The 23,355-nt window shown below is 37.0% G+C and overlaps 1 protein-coding gene across 1 annotated transcript in view; it reads left to right on the forward strand.

Annotated features, from left to right (window-relative positions):
• The window catches only part of DCC (DCC netrin 1 receptor), a 1,038,356-nt gene that overhangs the window by 726,836 nt on the left and 288,165 nt on the right, over positions 1–23,355 (forward strand). Inside the window, exon 9 of the mRNA XM_033087479.1 lies at positions 15,688–15,842. Coding sequence (XP_032943370.1) covers positions 15,688–15,842 — 155 coding nt within the window. The remainder of the gene's footprint in view (positions 1–15,687; positions 15,843–23,355) is intronic.

Below are 23,355 nucleotides of genomic sequence, written 5' to 3' on the forward strand. Positions count from 1 at the left end.
AGACTTTGAGGTTTTACTTATAGATACTGGATAAGTTCCAATTTATTTCATAAGAATAAACTGTGGACTATCTCTTCTTCTTTCTTTAAATTTGTTACACTTACTTATTTCATATTTCATATTTGATCACTTTAATATCTACAGCCTTTGTGAGTCTGATTCTGTGATTTGTTCCTGCTGACTCTTCCTCACAGTGGCTTGTTTCCTTCCATGTTTGGATAATTCTTTATTATTAACTCCAGTCCTTAGAAATCTGTCTGAGGGAATTTTTGAAGCCAAGATTAAAGTATATTCTCCTGGGAGGATGGGCATTACTAAAATGAGACTATGGTACACAATATGTTTGTTAAGCTTTATTTGGTTCATAACAAGTCTCGTCCTGATATCTTATTGGTTAGTGGAAAGAACATGAAGTATAATAATATTTGTTTTCTGCCATTTTTAACATATCAATTCAAGTGAGTAAGTGCAGACTGCAGGAATTCTCGGAGAATTTTTTTTTTTTTTTTGCTGTTCCAACTAAGCTAAGGCTGAGACTGACATGTATATTCATTCACCAGTTCTTTCATGAGGCTAATTTCATTTTCTAGTTCACCCACTGAGGTTTGTTTTTTCAGGGTCCTGGCTATATGCAAGATTCTGTAATCAGATCTTTTACCCTACTTTATCTGCAGGCTTTGTTTCCTATTCTTTTCTGCTGGTGGTTTCTAAAAATCCTAGCTCTAGACTTCTATTGGTGGGTGTATATTTACATATACTTTCAGGCAAACACCAGCTCTACAAGTCTGTTTCCTCACTGTGACAATTCTCTTACTTTGCTGCTAGCATATTTATGGAAATATATATATATATATATATATATATATATATATATAAAATTTTATTTTATTTTTTACTAAAAGAAATTTTGATTAATTTACGGAACATTTTAGATGTGCTATAACAGAAAGTTTTTAAAAAAATAATATCTAGTTTTCCATATAGTTTAAAATGAATTTTATGATATTTATCAAAACCCATATGATTGGTGTTGGCAGTCCCTAGATTCTGCAGAGAACACGTATTTACAAATGTACTGGACAGACCTGCCTACCTGTGCCTCTCACACTGGGAGAGGACATCGTCATGTTCTTCAATAGATGAGGTTTTTATAGGGCAACTAGGGTCTCTGTAAAGTGTCTGTCTGTTGACTTGGCTGAGTTCTGAGTTTACATCTTTTCATCCATATTAAACGTCCTCTGATATATAATTAGTTTCAAGTGGGCACCCATCGGTAGGCAGGGGGTTTCTGGGATGTGGCAGCTTCTATCATCCTTAAATATGGACTGCATTCACTTTCTGTAAAGTTTACCAGCCAAAGGAAATGTAACCTGTTTTATGCATCTATACACTCATATATGGAATAATTTTTAGTGGTAATAGCATGGGGGAAGTATAGAGGGAAAGGGAAAAAGAAAGGGAAAGAGAGGAGAGAGCGAGAGAGGCAGGGAGAAATAAGTGGTCTGGTGGGCCTCTGTTGTTCAGGGTGCTGAGCTCACCCTAACCCTGGCTGTCATCATTCATTCTTCTGAAGAAGAATAGAGTAGAAGGCTGTCACAGAAATTCCAGTGCCTATTGAAGTGCTACCCTGTTTCCCCGAAAATAAGACCTAGCTGGACAATCAGCTCCAATGTGTCTTTTGGAGCAAAAATTAATATAAGACCTGGTATTATATTATATTATATTATATTATATTATATTATATTATATTATATTATATTATATTATATTATATTATAAAGACCGGGTCCTATAGTAAAATAAGACCGGATATTATATTAATTTTTGCTCTAAAAGATGCATTAGAGCTTATTGTCCGGCTAGGTTTTATTTTCGGGGAAACACAGTAATAGACAGCACGCGGGGAGAAGCTAGGAGTCAAGTATGAGGCTACTGGTCTTTCAAATTTGCCAGTGCTTTAAACACAAGGACGATCGTTAGAAACCCCTCAGGATTTGAACAGGATAGTAATTGTTGGGATAGCCAAAGTAGTGTTTAGTTCAAAATGCTGCAGTGTGAAAATCAGATGAAATAGTACAAGTTCTCTCATATGTATCTCAAAATGCTTTCTTTCCTAGTTCACAGCAAAAGTTAAACTATATCCTATTTTCAGTTCCTTTCTCTCTCTCTCTCTCTCTCTCTCTCTCTCTCTCTCTCTCTCTCTCTCTCTCTCCCCCCTTCCTTCCCTTTCCTTTTCTTTTCTTTTTTACAATTTGACCTGACTTTAAAATGAAATTGAAGAAATACATGTACACATACAGCCTATGTTCCCTAAGATCATTCATTACCATGAAGAAGCAGGCATTTGTTTTAGTCTTATTTCTGTGCCTACTTAACTCTGTGACCTTTTGATCAGTCTCATCAGTTCTTTGGATCTCAGTGTGTACAGCTGTGAAAACTGGAGGCAATAATTCTTGCCCAGTTGTCTTAGTGTATCTGCATGGATTTCCTGGAGGCACCTTAAATTCAGCCTGTCCAAAATTATATTCACTGTCTCCTCCTTAAATATATTGTTTCATCTCTTTTCTTGGTTTATGTTAGTACCTTCCATCCTGTTGATCAAGACAAAAAATAAAATAAAATAAAAGTCGTATTTTACTCCTCCCTGCCTCTCAGCATGGCCATTAGTCATCAAATCCTGTCAGGTCTACCTTGGCCACGACTCAGCCATGCCCCCTTTATTTTGTTTTCTTCTTCACTTACCCGATCTCTGACAAATAGCTTCTCACCTTCTAGTCTATCTTCCTCACTATCTCTAGACATCTTTTCCAAGTAATTTGCATCACCCACTCCACTGCTAAAAAATGTGAATGTTCTTAAATTTAAATACACAATTTTTACATCAAGGCATGCACACGATAGCCCCCAGCTCCTTTAAATAGAAAGCTATCTCCAATCTGTCTATCTAAGTAGAATGTGGTTCCTATAACCAGTAGTGGCTAAAAATATGTCACTACAATCCAAATATCTGGATTTGGAAATGGAACTACTATTTACTAGATATGTTAATTTTGTGTATTTAATTATGTTAAAAAAAGAAAAACCCACAAATAGTATCTTTTTGTTATAATCGATAAAGGGAAGATAAATTCTAACGCCCAGAACTAATTGAAAGAATTCAAGTAAAGCATCCAGGTCAATCACTACACAAAGGAGAACAGAGGGGCTCAGAAGAGTGTGAGCTCAGAGATAATATAGGAAAGAAAGGCTGAAAATGATGCTCAAAGAATGGTAAGTAGTAGTAGTAATAATAATAATAATAATTTACTATTTTTATATGAACCATTTATTTTTCTAACTGCTCACTGTTTTCTACTTAAAATACCTTTGGATCTTTTTCTTATCTATTGAAATCTTCCTTATCTTTCAAGCCCAAGGATCAATCCTTCGTACCCCCCTTGTCAACACCAATCACTGCAACGTCTCCATGATCTCTGTTCAAACATTATACTTTCATCTCATTCTCCAGACTCTTCCTGTATTCTATCTAGGGCTATGATTGCAACAAACCTTTGATTCCACAGGGACCTATAGTTCATTGATTCATTGTTTTTCATCCTTCATCTTTTTCTTCTCATGTTAAACAGCTAAAATCCCATGGCCAATTATTATAAACACCAATGTTTTGCTTGCTAGTCTCTCATTTCATATTAATTTTTTGAGAAAAACAAATCCAAGTCAATGCAATTTTTTACCTACTCTTTACTTGCACTCTTATAGATGAATATAACAGGAAGAAAATATACAATTGTGCTGACTAGTCTTTAAATTCATATCTGCTCATCTTAAGTTGCCCCTTAATTCTGTCAGAGATATTGCATATATCAGTGTAGTGCAGGGGATCCTGCCGACTTCGCCAAGTGTCGTGCATGGCGGCCTGCGGGGTCTCTGGTCCCGCTCCCCACATAAGAACGCAGGATATGGTGAGGCCAAACAGGAACACCCACGGAGCCATAGGTAGGGGAGTCATACCACTATACTCTCGCTGGCGGCTGGGTTGGAGACACAGGAACAGGAGCCACACAATTCTCAACCCTCACTGCTCCACTTGCAGGCTCAGCCACCATCTTCTTGCTAGCTCCCCCCTTTTTCTGCTAGCCTAGCCACGGCAGTTATATTCATGGCTAATGGCTCACTGGTTACAGCTGACGGCCAACTAGCCACAGCTGATGGCCATTTGATCACAGTCGATGGCCATTTACTACCTGAGCCAGCACCTTTCTATGTGAGGCCGAGAGCCTGGAAACTGCTTTTTGGGGCTCTGTCCCCACAATCAGTCAGCCTTTCTCACACACACTCCTAAAGATATTTCGTGCCTTTTTCTCTCTTCTCAAATCTTCAACACCTCCCCTCTTTCCTCATTCTTAGTTGACCTTGCTAATAATTTCCTGGAAAATAGCAGCTGTCAGATGGGAAGTTCTATAAACTTCCATATCTAATTTATCTACCCAAGTGTGTCTTTAAGCATATAATCCATCTTTCTTTAAATGTCTCTAAAAGAACTGCTCAGGCTCTTAAATAAGGTCAAACCTTCACTAATGCACTAGATCCCATCCTTCTTCACAAGCAAAACTTCAGCTACTCTTTCTCTATCCTCCTCATCTGTTTTTCCTACTCCAATGGATCATGTTTATCAGCATACAAGGAGGCATTTGTAATTTCCATGTCAACAGATGCTTCCTGGATTCCTTCTCTCCCTCCATCACTCCATTCTCTGTTCCCTTTTACAGCAGTGTTCTTTGAGTGGCTAACTTTACTCCAAAACTTTATCCTATATTCTAATCATGATTCTGTCCCTAGTATTTCACAGTAACTCCTCTTATCAAAGGTCCCCAGTGACCTCCATGTTGCTAAACCCAATGGTCAAATTCTGGTCCTCACATTACTGTATTAGTCAGCAAATTTTGTCACATTCACTTACTTCCCCATTCATGAAACTCATTCTTCCCTGAGTTTTATTACACACACTCTCCTGGTTTAACTCCAGTCCCCCCCCCCCAACTCATTATTAGGCTCTTTTCCTTTTTACTCCCAACATCCCTCACCTGTGAATATGGGATTGCCCTAGGACTCAGGCTTTGAAGATCACTTTTTTTCCAGCTTAGAACTTTATATTTTGTTGATATGTTGATATCTTCCAAATTTGTATCTCTGATCCTGACATATTACCTGAATCATGTATCCAAATTCCTACTTGTTATTTCAACTCTGATATCCCATGAAAATCTAAAACTTATAAAGAAAACCAAATACCTGTTTTCCTCCAACCCAAACCCCTTTCAAATACTTGATCATTCCAGAGGTTCCTCCAGTTCAGTGAAATCTACATATTCCTCATTAATCAGGCCAGGATCCTTGGCATGATCCTTAATCCTTCTTTTTCTTATACCCTGTACCAAACCTACCATCAAGTCTTGGCAGTACTGTCAAAATATATCCTGAATCCATGAAATAATATAATACCTGATATTTGCGGCAAAATAATACAAAAAGACTGCTCTGACTTCTCTTTGATCTGAGTGATGGGAAGAAAATAGTTCATCGTATCGTTGTCTAATTTTGTATTGTCCATAATAAAATTTTCCATAGTAAAAAAATAAAGTCAAATAATTAAATTAAAATAAAACATATACTGAATCCTACCACTTCTTCCTCCTCTGACTACCATCAAATCTCATCTGAACTATGGCACGAACCTCCCTAGTCTATTCTCAGCAGAGCAGCTGCAGTGAACCTTTTAAAACGTATGTTAGATAGTGTCCTTCTGCTTCAAAACCCTCCAATGAGCCCCTATCTCATTCGAAGAAAAAAACAGAAATCCTTCCTGATGAGGCCCCTGGGCACCTTTCTAGCTTCATCACTTACTGTTCTTACCATTTCCCTATTTGCTCACTCGCCTCCAGTCTCTCTCACTTCCTTATGTTTCCTAGATATACTAAGAATCCTCCTCCATCAAGACCTGTAATATACTTGCTGTTGAGGCTGCCTAGCATGCCCCACTCCTCAGAGACCCACGCGGATGATTCTCTAACTTCCACTATGTCTTTGCTGAAATGGCGCCATTCCCTGGACGTCAAACCTGTCCCCTAGCACGCCTTATGTCCTTTTCCATTCTTATTTTTTCTCCACATCTTTATTACCTTCTACTTATTGTTTCCTGAATCCCCTTTCTTGCCACCAGAATATAAGCCTCATGTTTCATTTCCTTTATTCACGGAGCTGTTCTCAGCACTCAGAGGCATAGCTACCCATAGTAAACACTCACAAAAGACTGCTTGAGTTGAAGCCCCAACTCAAATGTCAATTGCTATGTGAAACTTGCCGTGGTCTTCCAGATCCATAGTCATCAATTGCTCCTTTGTCCTCCCCCATTTTACTTCGATTCCATCACTATTGTAGCACTTCCCACCTTTTTCCTGGTTTTGTGTTTGTTTCGTACATCCATATTTCCCTCCTTAATGACTGAGACTAGATCTTGTTTTATAATTCCACATTATCATGACTTCTGTAGACATATACTGACTGGAACAGATTCGATAAAGGGGGTAGATATATAGATGTGGTATTCTTAATAGATTTTTTCCTTAACCAGTAAAAGAAATTGCGTTACTGAGGAGGGTGAATGAGCTGACTGCAGTTCAATAAAAACTTTTTTTTTTTTAACTGAGAAATAAAACGTTGATGTTGAAATTTGATTCCGGTATCCTGGTTCATGTTGTGTTTTCTAACTCTCGAAGAGTGCGGTTATATGCCGTGTGTTTCTGAGCTGTTAGCTGTGACACTTGTTTGCTCCTGTAGGTTTATTTAGCTCTTTACCACAATAGCATTTTAAGAGGTAGTGGATTAAGGATTTGTCTTAGATTAGCAATGACTTTGTCAGGCAGCTACCTCAGATTATTATTCATCTGTCTGACTGGTTAATGGTGTCAATAATGCAAGTATCATAGTTGATATTTTCTATTCAGGCCTTTGGGTGCTTCATGCCAGAAAGCAGAGAGTAACGTAAATTCTAGAACCTGAAAGCCAGAATTCACAGAGACAATTGATTCTCTGAAGCAATTGCTTCAGAGAGATATCCAACTATCCCCTCCTAGTACCTAAAGATCATTAGAATTGAAAGCGATCTTTGGAATCATAGTCCAATTTCCTTCTACTTAAACATTTAGAGCAGGGGTGTCCAAACTTTTTTCAACGTTTTTTACCAAAGGCCATATGCAGTAAAATACACAAACAGCCGGGCCACTCATTCGAGGTGAAGTACGTATTGCCTCACCTGGTTTATTTAAGTAAACTAAGTATATTTTTGGAATTTGCTGCGGGCCAATTAACAATGGATTGCGGGCCACAGTTGGCCCGTGGGCCGCAGTTTGGACACCGCTGATTTAGAGACTGGTACGCAGGGGAGGGCTGAATCACACGCCTGAGGCCACAGAGTAAGCATGAATAATGACAGCTGACATTTATTGAGCACTTACTGTGCCACATACCAAACTAACCATCTCATATAAATTATTGTGTCTAATCCTCACAACAAAACATTATCCAGATGAGGCTTAAATAAGCTGTTTATACCTCTGTCATACAGCTAGTAAATGGAACCTGAAATTAAGGCAGGCCAGACTCCAAAGCAGGTGTTCTCAATCACTTCCTTCTGACGGGGTTAACCTGGAAGAGAACCAAGCTTTCTTGATTATTTTTTTTTAGAATTAGGACATGCGTTTCTTCTGTAGGTTTATTCTTGATCATTTTCTGTCTTAATGGCTAAATTCATTTGTGTTATTTATTTGCCAATTATAAAGCACAGTAGCAAACTTTTAATGTACATATAGAACATGATACCTCCTGGGTAATAATCTATAAAATTTCTTATGGAGTGTGACACAGTGTAGCCGAAAGATGAAAGCTGTGTGGCTATGGAAGTGAACTGTATAGGTTTCAATCCTCGTTCAGAATTTTACTAGCTGTGTGGCTTTGGGCCACTTACTGGTGCCTTACTTTCCTCATGTGGGACAATAATGCCATGTTTTCCTGAAAATAAGACCTAGCCGGACCATCAGCTCTAATGCATCTTTTGGAGCAAAAATTAATATAAGACCCGGTATTATATTATATTATATTATATTATATTATATTATATTATATTATATTATATTTATTATATTATATTATATAAGACCCGGTCTTATAGTGAAATAAGATCAGGTCTTATATTAATTTTTGCTCCAAAAGATGCATTAGAGCTGATTGTCTGGCTAGGTCTTATTTTCGGGGAAACATGGTAGTACCTGACTTGTGAGGTTGTGATGAGTATTAAATGTAGTTAAGAAAGAGTGCCTGAAACACTTGCTTGTTGTCTGGTGCACCAATTCTTGTTAGCTAGTGCTATGTGCAAATCATTGTGTGGGTTGGAAAGGAAAGTCAATGACATAGAGGTATTTCCCAATTCATATTGAGAAAGAACTTTATCATGTTCACAAACATTAGCCCATCTGATCCTTAAATGTTAGGATAGTCTGCATATTACAGATGAGCATGCCTTGCTCTGTTCAGAAAGTCTAAAAAATACTGCCTATGAAGCTACACAACTAGTAAATATTAAAAAGCAGGATTTAAATGCAAGGTTTCTAGTCCAGTGATCTCCTCACTGTACCATACAAAGTAAAAGATATGTCCTGAAAGAGGTACACATAAAGTACTGAGGGAGTTCAGATGAGAGAATTAAAACACTTTCATAAGCATCATCCAATTGAATCCTCACAATAATCCTGTGAGGTAGGCAGATAAGGGACTGGTATCTTCATTTTGCAAACGAAGGAGAGAAGGCTCCCAGATAGCCCTTGACTTGCTCAAGGTCACGTGCTTATTTTGAGGCAGAACAAAGGCTGGACTGGGTCTTCCAGTTTGCAGCGCTGTATGCTTTACATTGCTTTATGCTGCATTGGAAAACCTCTCCTCACTGCTCAGGATCAGAGACCAGCTTTTCATGATTGACATGGAGGATTCATTTTAGAATTCACCATGCATTAGATTTTCAACATGGTGTTTATATATTATTTCCCTGCTCTTCAGAGTGGAGGACTGTGCAGCTGATGGAGCTTGTTATCCATCAAGGGAGTATGCTGTGATGGAAAGAGAAGAAGACTCAGAATCCAAAGCATCACATTCTGGCCCTAGTTTAAAGCTTGGCAGAGTTAGCCTTCCTCCCACTCTGCTTCTCTGTAAAATGTCAAAACCCTGTCCTTTCTACCTCAAAATGTTCTTAGATCATTGAATGAGAGAATAGTGATTTAATTCTTCCAATGGACTTAATATAGATTGAAAAATGAAACATGCCATCTATAAATGACATGTATAAAGAATGACCTATTATTCACTTGTGGGTTGACTATATCTAGCACTGTGTTGGAAATAATAGAGAAGCCAAGAGTCTTTTTGGAAGCAGTTTAGAACTGATGGGAGGATCTTTCTACTGATGAATATATAAGTACACACTGAGTTAAGAGCTCTAAAGGAAAGGAACATGCTTCTGTAAGAGAAGTTAAAAAACATGTGCATGATATCTCTGCCATAATCAGATTTGCATTTTGAAAAGATGACAGTGGCTGCAGAGTGGAAGTTAGACTGGAGGTCAGCTGGTGGGTGTTGGGAAGGCATTTAGCAGACTGTTGCAGAAGTCCAGGCAAGAGCACGATGGTGGGTCAGACTAAGGGTGCACCAGTGGAAATAGATTCTAGAGATGTTTAGGAAGCTAAACTGACAGGACCAGGTGATGGATTTGATATTACTGGTGAAAGAAAGGAGATTTTCTAGCACAGTTAATAGGTTTCTGTCTTAATTAAATGTGTGGATGGTAGTATAATTTGCTGAGATTAAGATGCTAGAAAAGATACAGGTTTGGGAATAAAGAGCATACACATTCAGTTTCAGACATGTTGTTTTGGCATACCTTTATAATATCAAGTGACAATGTCAAGTAGGACCTTGAAAATAGGAAACTGAAGCTCAGAAAAGTGTATCCTAAATTTAGCAGCATATAGATAGATGATAACTACAGGTAGAGAAGGATAAGATGGGCTATCCAGAAAAACAACAACAAAAAAATAGAATGAGACGAGGACCCAGAACTGAATCACATTCACTATGGGGACATTGGCTGAAATTAAAGAAAAGAAATAATTTGAAACCAAAAACTTTTTTTTTCCATGAAAAATATAGATTTTTATTTGTTGTTGAAGTAACTATTTGTTATGTAAGTAGTCTCTTGGATGTTTACTAGATGCTGAAACATTAAAGCAAAATTTTTAAAAGCCTGTTTCTCAGATTATACTTTTTAACAATTCAAGAAAAAAAAAAAAGCACGAATTTTAACCAACATGTACTGGAAATACCTCTGAGCAAGAAGATATCTCCATTTCCCACTATGCTTTTTCTGGTCGTGAGTCACCTCTAATCCTACTTTCTTTTCAAGAGCACCAATTCCAAAGTCTCTGGTTTTGGGGTAATAATAAGTGTGACATCTGGATGGTGGTCCCTGCTGTCTCTTTGAACCCTATTTCAGTAAACACCATATTTCACTTTTGAGATCTCATCATTGCACCATTCTTGCTCTCACTAAAGAAATAAAAAAATGAAAATGGAGTGAATAAAAAGATGTTAAAAACATTTCCATTAAAAATAGCGTAGTTCCTTCCTTACAAAGGAACATTAATATAAATCTTCGCCCTTGAAGCAACTAAATTAGGTATTTGATACATCAAGACAGCATTTGTTGCTCACCTCACAGCTGTAACTAAGTGTTAACACCCTGCTACACTTAGGCAAGACAATATGTGTTTACTTAATTTGTTAACTGGAGACGTTGTTACAAATGATCCACTAAGAAACAGTATCACGCTTAATCTTTAAACTCCGTTTACTTCTGAAATGTAAGTACAGAAGTGTTGAATTCAGCTAAAAAATAAAAACAAATAAACACACACACACACACACACACATACAAATACACACGATTTCCTATACCTATTAAAGAATATTAGATTACAAAGACTTTTTGAGTAGATCCCACTCTCAGTTTTCAAATAATGAAAATGAGACTTGGGAAGGTTAAGTGGCATGTGGAAGGCCACCCAACCAAGTTGGGATGGAATTTGGAATAGAATCCAGCTCTTGAAGCACTTATGAGATCACAATATGTGGGGATATTATGCAATTATTCTAGTACAATTTTGTCACTTTATGCATTCATTTAAAAAACTGTGAGCACCAGCAACATAGCTATTCTTTGTATTCCATGGACATATGTACTGAGTGTCAACAGAATATGAATGGAATATGTCTTTTCTTCTAAAATGATTCACAACGGAGTTAAAGAGACAGAGATGCCTATTAATAACATGGGATGCATGCTACAGTAAATGTATAAACCAAGAGCAGCAAAAAGCACAAAAAGAGAGAGCATTTAATGCTGCTGAAAGCAGAGGACATCATCGTAGGAACTTCCAGCCAGGAGATTTCATTTGAATTGGAGTTGAAGAATGCACAAGCTTTTGCCAAATTGAAAAGGAACTGTGAATCAGGAGAAGGTAACTCCAGGCTAACTGAAATGAAACAAACCAAAACTAATGAAAGGCAGAATGACAAAAGACAGAGAAGCCGGGATGGTTATGACTCATTGCAGATGAGCGTGAAAAGTTTTGGGCATCTTGAAGGTCTTTGGATCTTGTCCCAAAGCTGAGATTGTATTAACCATTGAATAACAGCCAGCACAAGGTTTGTGGCATGGAGTTGACAGACTGTATACGTTAGATAAATATATCTGTCAATAGAAGATAGAGCGGGCAACACGAAGGACAAAAAATAGGAAAAGCTATTATATGCAATAGATTATAAGTACAAAGGAGAGTAGGGCCAGTTCCCGACGTAGGAAACTGTAGCCTAACCAGATTTAGGTCTTAATGCGGTTTGCTCAAGTTTGCATGTTATGCCATCATGTTTCACTTCATGCCTCAAAATATATCAGCCTGACAAGACTTATACCAACTGAGCACAGAATGACCCGCATTATCATTATTGGGTCAAAGTGTTTGCATTTAGAAATAGCAGTTATTTGCCAAAATTCCTCAACCATGTAACCCAAAGCACCGAACACTAGCATTTATAAGGAAGAAATACTTTCTGTTAAGGAACTCTTCTTGGTCTTTGTGTAAAGGTCAAAGTGCCTACAGCTTTTTCAGCCAGCAGGAGGAGATAGACAGTCTATTTGTACTCTGGATTGTCAATGAATGAATTCAGTGAATGGATTCTAGAAAGCACAGGGAACTTATTCCCTTTATTTCAGTCAACTTGTCTTGAACTTGCCTGAACCCCACACTACCAACTCAGAGGCAGGGGTAAAGGAAGTGGAGGGATGAAGCTTTGACAATAGGGCTGCTACCAGCGACCATGACCCTGAGCTCTGCAGACTGGAAGGGTAATTATGTCTTCAGAGTCATAGGCCAGAACTTCACTGAGAGGCACCACCCTGGACCTCTATTGCTTTGCCAGGAGTATTCAGTGCAGTGACAGACAGAGCACCCCAACATAGTAACTGGGCAAACTCTTACCATCTACTGTTCTCTGTTCTTTGGAACCTAGTGTGCTTATCGACCCATTTACAGAGCAGCATGGACTAGAGTGAGTACAGAGAAAAACCTAATGACTAACTGCTTACATGTGGAGATTATGGAGAGTTTAACTGCTTTAGGTGGCTGGCATTGCTCTGTTGTGGGATTCGAGAAACACAGAGTAACAAACTGCCCTAACAAACTCAGAAATTACTTACTTGTTGGGAAATAATTTGTGATGTTTCGTTTTCAGCTATCAAAACATGAAAGGTTGATCAAAAGCCTCCTGCAAATCTTTGGAGCTTGTAACTGAACAAATCTGTGAAGGGTAATGTGGCAGGAAATACCATTTTCCCAGAATGCATTTGTATCGTGTTAGCAGTTTGATGTCACTCTATTAGGGCCTGAGGAAGCCTCCGAGCAGCCTGGCAACAAAGCCCTGACACCAGCGGGGACATCAGATATCACAACGCTGTCCAGCTATGCGCTGGAACTTATGGAAAAACGACTCCTTCTCAGTTGTCCGCAAAGCCTCTGCCTTTAAAAATATTACTGTTTTCATTATTGGAACTTGTTCAATATCTCTAGTTATGACTGCCTTTTTAAATTTTACTTATCTCTGCAAACAAAATTAATCTGACAGAAAATATTTGAAAAGAAATTTTGCCGGCCCATAGCTCAATTAAGTATATTTATGTACTTTTTATTTATGATTGTACCTCTTACTAATTTCTCTCCTCAGATTCCTGGATCTGAAATACTTTGTGGAAAAGTCCTCTTCTTGGACTCAAGAACATTTTACTATTTCTGAGGTTGTGGTGGTGTTTTGAGGGAATACTAATAAAAATGACAGCAAAAACTACCAGTGTGGAAGATTCCATATTGAGTACCAGGCATCATGCCTACTGCTTTATATGGTTTACATACAACATCTCATTTAATTCCTTACACACTCTATGAGGTAAACAGTTTTGATGGCACCAATTAACATTTGAGGAATCTGGGGCTCAGATAAGTTAACGAAGAAGCCAAAACAACCCCAGAGTTAAGAATCCTGAGTGCACTCCAAAGCCTGCATAGCATTTTGCTGCAACCTCACTTGGATAGGATAAGCAGATTTCTGAAAAGTGACACATAAAATTGAAACGTTTAGATGAAATCATTCTGCAAAACCATTAAGAGCCTGCATTGAAGAAACGGGTGGTCAACCCAGGGCAGTACTAGCATGTGGTTAAACGAGGAGCCACAGAGTTTTCTCTGAAGCTGTGTTTGCAGAGAAAGCACACTGTATTTGCTTAAATTTTGTTTTCACAGATCACTACCAAAGAAGTATTTTCTAAAGATGCTTTGTTCAAAAATAAACAAATACACACACACCCACACACACTTTATTCACACTTTATGTAACATTGAGGAAGTGTCAATTATCCATACCAATGAATATATATTATTTTTCATGACTATTATTGATTTGGTCAACTTTTTGGAAGCTGATGGAGATTATGGGAACCTAAAACTCCATTCGCTGTGCAAGATCCCCTCTTCTATGTGAGCGATCTTTTCGTTATATGATTTTTGGACGTTATTTCTTATACATACCCAGATTTTCTTGCTCTTTTTCCTTTGAGGAATGCCTGTTCAAAGGTTTATGCCAGCATGTCCTGGAACAACAGCTATTTCATCTAAACAATTTAGTAGTTATAAAAATAAAGTCAATTATGAAAGCTGTTTTTCTTTATAGATGCCCAAGAAGGTTGGTATGCAAATCTGAGCTTCAATGACAAGTGTGTTGTTGCTTGAAGGTCTAGAAAAGACATCGTGAAATGACTCACAGTAGATCGTAGACAAATCAGTCCTCAAAAGGTTTCTGAGTGCCCAGTGTGCCTTCTTCCCCTTCAGGATCTCTTGTTTTCTACCCAACGTGCCAATGATCCAAATAGGGCCCTCCTTTTACCATTCTTGTTGAATGATAGCAATACAGGAATTAAAGGATGGAGCCCCCGATTTCATTCTTAACTGTGATATCCATTAACTGTGAGTCCTTTGGGGAAAAAAGTATGTTTCTCTAAATCGCATTTTGCATCTGTAAAATAATGATAATAAAACGACCCTATCTATGTGAGACAATGTATAAAAGTTTTCTGCTGAAAGGAGATGTAAGAGAAATTACCTATAAATAGAAACCTTAAGAAACAGTTGAGTAGCTTAGAAGTTCCTTCTTCACTCATTCGGTTAATTGTATAAGGCCGATGAGGGTATACATGTCTAAAATCATGTGTATCCTGACAGAATACTTTAACAGTTCTTGTTTCTTGTATGTCAGCCTCCATGTCCTTACGGTTTGTCTTCGCTTAATGTATACTGACAATCCCACCATGATTAGCATATTGATTCATTTGTTCGGAACCACTGAAGAAGTTTTTAATTGGGCAATGAATTGGACACATGCAGATGTGACTTGAGGAACAAGGCAAACAGACATGCCTTGCAGTTTCTCCTCCCGCTGGAGAGATCTACTTCCTTTCACTAACTGCTCTTAACATGACCACAGGAGCTCAGGCCCCACACACATCAACATGTAGCATCTCCTTTTCCATGTGGACAATGAAAGGATCTGCATGTGTTGGCAATGCCGACAAAGACTGATTTGTGGAAGAATTGAAACCTTAATTTCTATCATTAGCTGGATGTTTATGAAATGCATCTTCCTGTCTACATTCCAGTGCTTTCTTCTTATTTGAATGGCTAATTGTCATGAGTTTTGAATTCTAAATTGTAAAGTGTCAACGGAAAAGACTTTAGTTGGTAAGGTTCATGGGAATGGCCCAAACTTGAACTCCCCAGTAACCCTGCAACATTTATTTATAGGCCCTTCCAGTTACTTTATTTCCCATAGTCAGCCCCTGGGGTCTTGAATTATGTCCTAGGCCAACATTAATGAGTAAGCAACCTTTTGTTCCACCTCACTACTTTTACATGTTAAATAAGGTTTTGGCTAAACGTATTGATGTTGGAATAATCTTTCTCTGCAACTTTTATTTCCCAGAGAACGAGCATTGAATACATCCCAACCTGGGTCCCTTCAGCTTACTGTGGGAAATCTGAAGCCAGAAGCCGTGTACACCTTCCGAGTGGTAGCCTACAATGAGTGGGGACCAGGGGAGAGTTCTCAACCCATCAAAGTGGCCACTCAGCCTGAGTGTGAGTATGAAAAGGGAAGGGCAACATTTAGAAAGTATTTATTTTTCACCAGCAATACTCTTGAATCCTTTCAGAGAAATGCAAGGAAAATTTTTGAAGCAACATATTTAACTCAAAAATTTTTAAAGGTAAGGTAACTTTTTAACAAAATGGCCTCCCCACTTAGGCCATATCTCTGTGATGGTAAATTCACGACTATAGGGTCCTAATCCATCTGCAGAGTCTACGTATTTACTTCCTAAGTAAGTGATTGACTTTACCTGCCAGGACTTCATCATCAATGTTGGTTTCAGCTTCCTCCATTGATTTTTCAGATTTCCCAAGTTTGTCTATGAGAAGGTAACATCAAAAGTAAACGAACAGTGGCACAGGACTTCTAAATAACAGGGAGTTAGTAATGAACTTGTGTGTAAACATGTGCCAAGTGCTGTCAGGAAGCTTCCAAAAGGGAACCGTGACTCAAGAAATGCAAAGAGACGATCTTTATTGGGCATTGTCACTATGCTCTAACTTAAATCACTATATTAAGCTACATAATCACAGAGTAAAGCAGCTGAATGTTTTTTTGACCAAGATATAATGCTGTGATTTATACCTTTATGAAGGAAAAACTCCCAAACTCTACGTTTGCAAAATATTTCTATATCTTATAAAATTTTGGATTTTCCTGCTCATTTGCTAATGTCATTTGAAAGGACTGATTATTGATGAGCAGTTTGCCAGCCTTATTTATTTATTTATTTATTTATTTATTTATTTACTTACTTACTTATTTATTTAATTTTCAAAGTTTATTGAAGAAAAGAGAGCAGGGGCACTCAGATATGTAGTCTTGGTGCTGGTATCACAGTCTATACTTGGCAAAATCTCCATTCTTTCTTCCACTTGGCCGAGGCTGCAAAGGCAAGATGCTAACAAATTGGAGGGGGTGGGCAGTGGTCTAAGGTGTACAAGTCTTTGCAATGTTTGCCTCCCCGAAATAAAACCTCAGACAGTATCTTTAAAGGCATAATAATGTGCAGGTTTCGGAAAATCTTTAGGAAATGTAGGCTCTCAGGCAGGACCAGCTAAATAATTTGCAAGACACAAAAACTATAGCAGAATATTAAGCCACGCTCCATGCAGGACCCTTCTGAGCACCCGGCCTTGTGCAACTTCTCTGATGGTGTACCATGAAGCTGGACTCTCTTCCAGGTTTCTGTTCTTAAGAATGTTTCATTGCTGTTTGGATTTAAATCCCTAGATAATGTCAATTTCCATGTCACAGTGTCTATATTAATATACTATTTGAGTCATCAATTTCTTTGTTGACTTAACTCTTCATCGATAATATATGTGTGTATACACATACACATACACACACATACACATATATAAATAAATATAAGTGGATTATGTAAATGTTAGGTATTTTTAATCTGTAAAGTTAAAAACAAATTAGGTCAAAATACATCTTTTCAAAAATGGCATATGCCATGTTGTGTACAGACTGACAGCTTAACAACCATCAAAAATTCTCTAAAGAAAAATTTTGGTCAATTTTCTCAAGGTAGAACTTAAACTCTACAACCATGTTCATTTTCACAGATTTTTTTTTCCAGTTTTTATGGATTATCTGAATTCTTCACTTTCCAATCCTAATGGTTTCCCCAGAATTGTTTTAGTATACTTTTCAGGGTTGATTGGACATGATTACATCACATTTCTGATAAAAATCCTAGGTAGTCAGCCTTGCTTTCTAAAACTAAACAACATTTTTTTTTCTTCTATCAGTACTATTGTTTTTAAGTATCCCATTTAAGAAATCAATTTCCAGTTTTATTATTCTTTTTAATTCACTTTTTTTAATGCCAAGTTTTCCAAGACAAGGAACAAGAAGTATTTTTCTATTTTGACACTGATTCGTAATGCCTCATTTCAGGGGGAAAAAAAAAAAAAGCTTAGGTTATAACATTTTCTGCCATTTTTAGTATTAATTATAAAACCAGTCAGTGATTGTTTTACACTTAACTTTATAAAACAAAAACAATGCCATAGTCGATTTATAAGTACGTTGAGTGAACATCTATTAAATTCCTAACACTGTTCCATGCTGTCTGAGGCACATTAGAAAAGCATATGTATGTAGTGATATAACGGCACTTAGTGATATCAGAAGCTTTGTGAGAAAGCAAATATTCTAAATATATTGTAATAAGAATTTGTTAAATGAAGTATTACAAACTGAATCACAGCTTAGCTGTGGGCCCGTTATCTGTGATGGCTGAGGCATAATATCTAATTAATTATTTATGCCTAAATCATATTTTGCCCGCCTTCTCAAATAAGTGTTGTATTACAAAAACAGCTACCTCAGTCCTTTGTATATCATCCATTCCTCCTCATTCAGAAAGCAGTTTGAGAATTTGTGCAGAGGACCTTACTAGGCGCTGGTCTCTGTTAGAATTTACTTTACTCAAAAATTAGCATAAATGATGACAAAACACGAAATAGAAACTGCATGCTGGCTGAATAAAATATAGTGCTTGTTCGTATTCTCATCTCATGCAAGCTATCTTTTCTCCAGAAAATGAAAATGGAGAATGCTTTTGCCTTAGAAACGTGAAGGAGCCTTGAAATTGTTTTCGTTAAGGGCTTATGGTGATAACAGCCTTAGAATGCTAACCACATTTTGGCCTTTCATAACTGCATGGTGTTACTATATTAAATCACCTCTGTTCGTACCACTGTATGGAATACGAATTCTTTCCTTTGCCGGCCATTGTTCATTTACACAGTGACCTGATTCTGTTTCATTGAGAATTACCATTGGAAAATTCATCTGTTCCTGAGTAGATAGGTAGAAAGAAACAACGTGGCCTAGATAAACAGTATGTTTAGAATACCCTTTACACATTCAAAACAGTTAACCAACTCCTTCAATTCATTTCAATTAAGTACTGCGTAGCTCACTTGCTGTCTTTATTACAGACATTAGGATAAATAAATTATGTTATCATAACTAATATGTAGGTACTGCATGTGTATTTTATCTTCTATTGTTAACACAAAATGCCATTTTGAAGATTTAAAAATATTTCTAGCATACATAAGGAACATCTTATCTTCTCTGAGCCTGCTCAATAATGTATCAACTGCTGAGGAAGTTGGAACATCCTAAAGATCTTGTGTTCATTTCCTGTCCCCCCCAACCCTCGCTTCCCCCCTCCTCCCTTCCCTTTCTCTCCCTCTTCCCTTTCTCTTCTCCCTTCTCCCTTTCACTCTTCTTCTCCCTGCGTCTCCCTCCCCCACCCCTTCCCCTAACCCTCAGAGCCCCTTCAACTTCTTATAAGGCCATTTTTCTGTGTTTTTAGAGGAAATGCAAAGGCTGATTTTGTTATTTGGCTAGAATATCAGAATTTAGAGGCCGGGGGGTGGGGAACACTATCATCATTATTTTTCTCCCTCACAAAATGATCTTATCTTTTGAAAATGGCTCTCATTTGGGTATGTGTTTGTTGCTCCTTTTATCACTGTTTTTTCCAAATGTGATGCTGTAATTGTACACTCAAATTACATAGCTTTTATACAAATTGAACTCAAGTTTTCCATATTATTTGAAAATATCAACTCTATTATGGAAACCATATTCTCAAGGAATAAATACTGATGGAAAATATGTCTGAAATATAAATCAGCCAGAAACTGTTTCTAAATGCGCCTATATTTTATAGTAATCATTTAAAGAGATCAACAGCCCTAGATTCAGTTTATGAAATAATCACCCAGAATAGAAATTGATTTATAGAAAGGATTGTGTCCCCTGATTATATCTTCCTTTTGTTAAACCATGCTCCGTCCCCCTGCCTTTATGGCATATCATTTCTCCACTGTATTATCAGCCAGATTTAAGTCTGTGCCTGCTTAAGACTTGTCTAATCTTTTCATACCACATGTGGAGAATTTTTGGATTATTATTTGGGATCCTTTAAGATGCTGTTACGGCAGCTTAATCGTGAATGATGGTAAAATGGACCATATCCTGGCTGGAGGCTGGAGTTAGAATGGGAAACCTATTTGCTAGACCACAATACAATTATCCACAAAACCCTTGTATATTTCGGAGTTGTAAGTAATATACTTAGTCCATTAAATTTACACTGAAAAGATGAGTGAAAGCAACGCCCAAGTCGAGTGGCTTTAGAATATATTGGCTAAAGGAATAGACGTGTTTGCTTTTTTCCTCCTTCCCTGGATTTTTTTTTTTTTTTTTTTTTTTTTATGCTAACAGGGCTCTACTTGATGGTTGTTAGGGAGAGAACTGAGAAGTCTCTGACTTATATGTCCCCAAAGTTTACCACCTATATCCTAGGGCAATATTCTTAATCCTTGAGACCTCAGTTTTCTCAACTATAAATTGGAGATATTATGTACTCCTCCTTTTCCCAGGTTGTAAAGATGAAATGTGATGAAATAGGAAACCCCTGAGTCTTACCTAGCATCTAGTAGGCACTCAATAGCGAGAAGTGCCCCGCCCCTAACAGGATCAAATGGAAATATAATTCCAACTGCCCTGCACTTACAAAGTGCTGCATTCAGTAGGGTAATCACCAAGGTAATAAGGCTAATATAATACTTGATTGATAGTTTGGAACTGGCTGATTACTATATACTTAGCCATTTATATATATTTATTACTTTCCCCCTAATTGTCTTCTCCCTATAATTTAGCAGGCTATTTTAGCCTGGGTTGTCTTCTAATTTTGCCTAATGTACATCTTTGCATCCCTAACTAAATTTTGAAGTCTTAGGATCAGAAAACACTCTATTATCCCATAAAATGTGTCACAGCATTGCCATTTTATGAATAACTTGTTGGTTAAAAGGTGCTAATAGAATGTGATCTGTACTTAATATGTGGGAGAGATATTAAATATCAGTTATATTTATTTTATCATGATTCTGTAAATTAAGCAAACCAAGTAAATTACAGTTCTGTCCAGCTCATTTCTTTTATCACTTGAGCAGGTTTCTAGTTATTAACTGCACGGCATGGTGATTTGAGTGAATATTTGGGACAACTAAGATGGCAAAGTTGACCATGAGCCAATCCACTATGGCCCAGTTGTGTGGTCTATGCCTATTGATTAATAGTAGAAAGGAATAAGATAAGCACTAGCATTCCATCTTTTTTGGTAGCATCCAAATGCTGATGCAGTATGAAAGTCTCTCACTGCAAAATGTGTTTTCAGGTATTACAAATACAAGATGTGAGAAATTAAACCCTAATGGTTTAACATGCTTAGCAACAGAAAGCTAAAGGAATCCATTTGGATTTAACGGTCAATTAGGTGAGGTATTATTCTTTTACAATGACATATATTAGTGAAATAATTAGAGGGGGGCTTGGAAAGGATGGGTTGTGTAATCACTGCTAGAAGACTTCAAGGCAAATGTGACTTACTCTGTATTTTCCTCATTCATTCATTCATTCATTCATTCAAAAATGATTCTTTTGTGCTAAGTGCTGGTCCTACACTGTTCAGCACAGCAACCACTAGCCACATGTGTTCATTTAAATTTAAATGTATTGAAATAAACGTAAATTGAAAATTCAGTTTCTCAAGAATACCACTTTTCTACTACTATATAGTACTTAAAATTTACATAAATATAAAAGCTAAAAATTCAGTCCCTCAGAATTATTAGCCACACTTCAAAAGTTCATATATGAGTATTGGCTACCATATTGGACAGCACAGCGAATAGTTCCATTATCGCAGAAAGTTCTATTGGTCAGCACTGAACTAGACACTTTGCTAGTAAATGAGGACACAAAAGCAAGGCAAATATCATCTTGACTCTCGAGGAGTCTAGTGGAGACTAATTTAAGCAGAACACTAAAAACATATTTGACAGATGAGAGTGCTGAAAAGTTTATTATTCATTGAATTCACATAAAATATTTATTTTCAGAAGACCAGAGACTCTAGATCTGAACGTATTCTCTGGGTAGTTACTTAGAATTCCTAAAATATTTCTCAAGTTAAGAAAAAAAATGTAAGCATCTTTCAAAACACAAAGATGAAGGACAAAGATTACTTGTTGCTTGAGTTAAGCAGTAGTACAGCATAAGTTCAATTTCCCTATAAAAGCTTCTACGGTCTTACTGTTATTCTCTTATGTTTCTTTTCTTTTCTTTTTTTAGCACAATGCATAATTCAGGCTTCTTCCAGTGGTGTAACCCAACATTTAGAGAAGCTCTCTGCTTGGTGAGAAATATATAGAAAAAAACCCAAAAACTATTTCTCACTGATATTAGGGAGTATGAAGAAAGAGGACATGGAAGTTTCGTAATAATGAGAAGTTTTCTGGAAGTATGTTTATCTAGCCTGGGATAAAGAGGTTCCCTAAGTAGATTTGTTTTGGGTTTAATTGCCTGGTTTGGTTATGTACCCTATGAAAAGTGGAAATAGCTTGCTTGCTAAATTGAATTAGAGCAAAAGAGAGCTTTAGCATCTTCAGGGTATTATCATCATGCTGGGGGAGCTGAATAAAATTCCAAAGATAGAACAGCTGAGCTGAACTTTTTCATGGAACTCCTTCAGCTATATCTGATTTATGGAGAGCTGGTGAACATGACTAATGAAGAGTAAAGACAGAAGACAATATGGCCTATTTATCACATATGTGTTTATACATTCTCTCATCTTGAGAGCCCTTTTTCACCTATGCAGTCCATCAGTGTTTATTGAGCACCTACTATGTGCCAAGCCTTTTATAAGCTGCTGAGGATAGAAAGTAAAATAAGATGGCAGGATAATGTCAAAGAAATCAGGGACAAAATGTTTGATGAAAATATATCTATAAAATAAATTATTCTCAGTCATACTGTGGAATCATTTGTTTTCTCTTTGTTTTAACCTAAAGTTAGGATTATAAAGTAGTAATATATAATTTAATACACATGTATGTTGTGTTTTAGTATGAAATATGATAGTATATTTTAGAAAGTATCGCATCAGAAAATTTATAGTTGACTAACCTGATGAGATACCCAACGAAAATTAAGTAAAACTCATTTTTTAATCACTTCACTGTGTTATAGATGCTTTTATTTGTGTCTAATCAATTTTTTTATTAGTTTCAGGTGTAGAAAACAACATGATGATTAGACATTTGCACCCATCACAAAGTGATAACCCCCAACTCCTGAGTCTACTACCCCTCTGACATCGTACATACCTATTACAATATCATTGAGTATATTCCCCATGTTGTACCTTACATCCTGTGACTATATATATATATATATATATATATATATATATATATATATATATACACATACATTTGGCATTCATATATATATATATGTATATATTTGGCATTCAATATTGTTTTATATTAGTTTCATATGTACAACACAGCAGTTAGGCATTTATGTAACCTATGAAGTGATGCCCCCAATAAGTCCAGTACCCATCTGACACCCTACGTAGTCTTTACAACATTATTGATTATATTCCCCATA

This window comes from Rhinolophus ferrumequinum, chromosome 19 (genome assembly GCF_004115265.2).
Source record: "Rhinolophus ferrumequinum isolate MPI-CBG mRhiFer1 chromosome 19, mRhiFer1_v1.p, whole genome shotgun sequence".
Lineage (NCBI taxonomy): Eukaryota > Metazoa > Chordata > Mammalia > Chiroptera > Rhinolophidae > Rhinolophus > Rhinolophus ferrumequinum.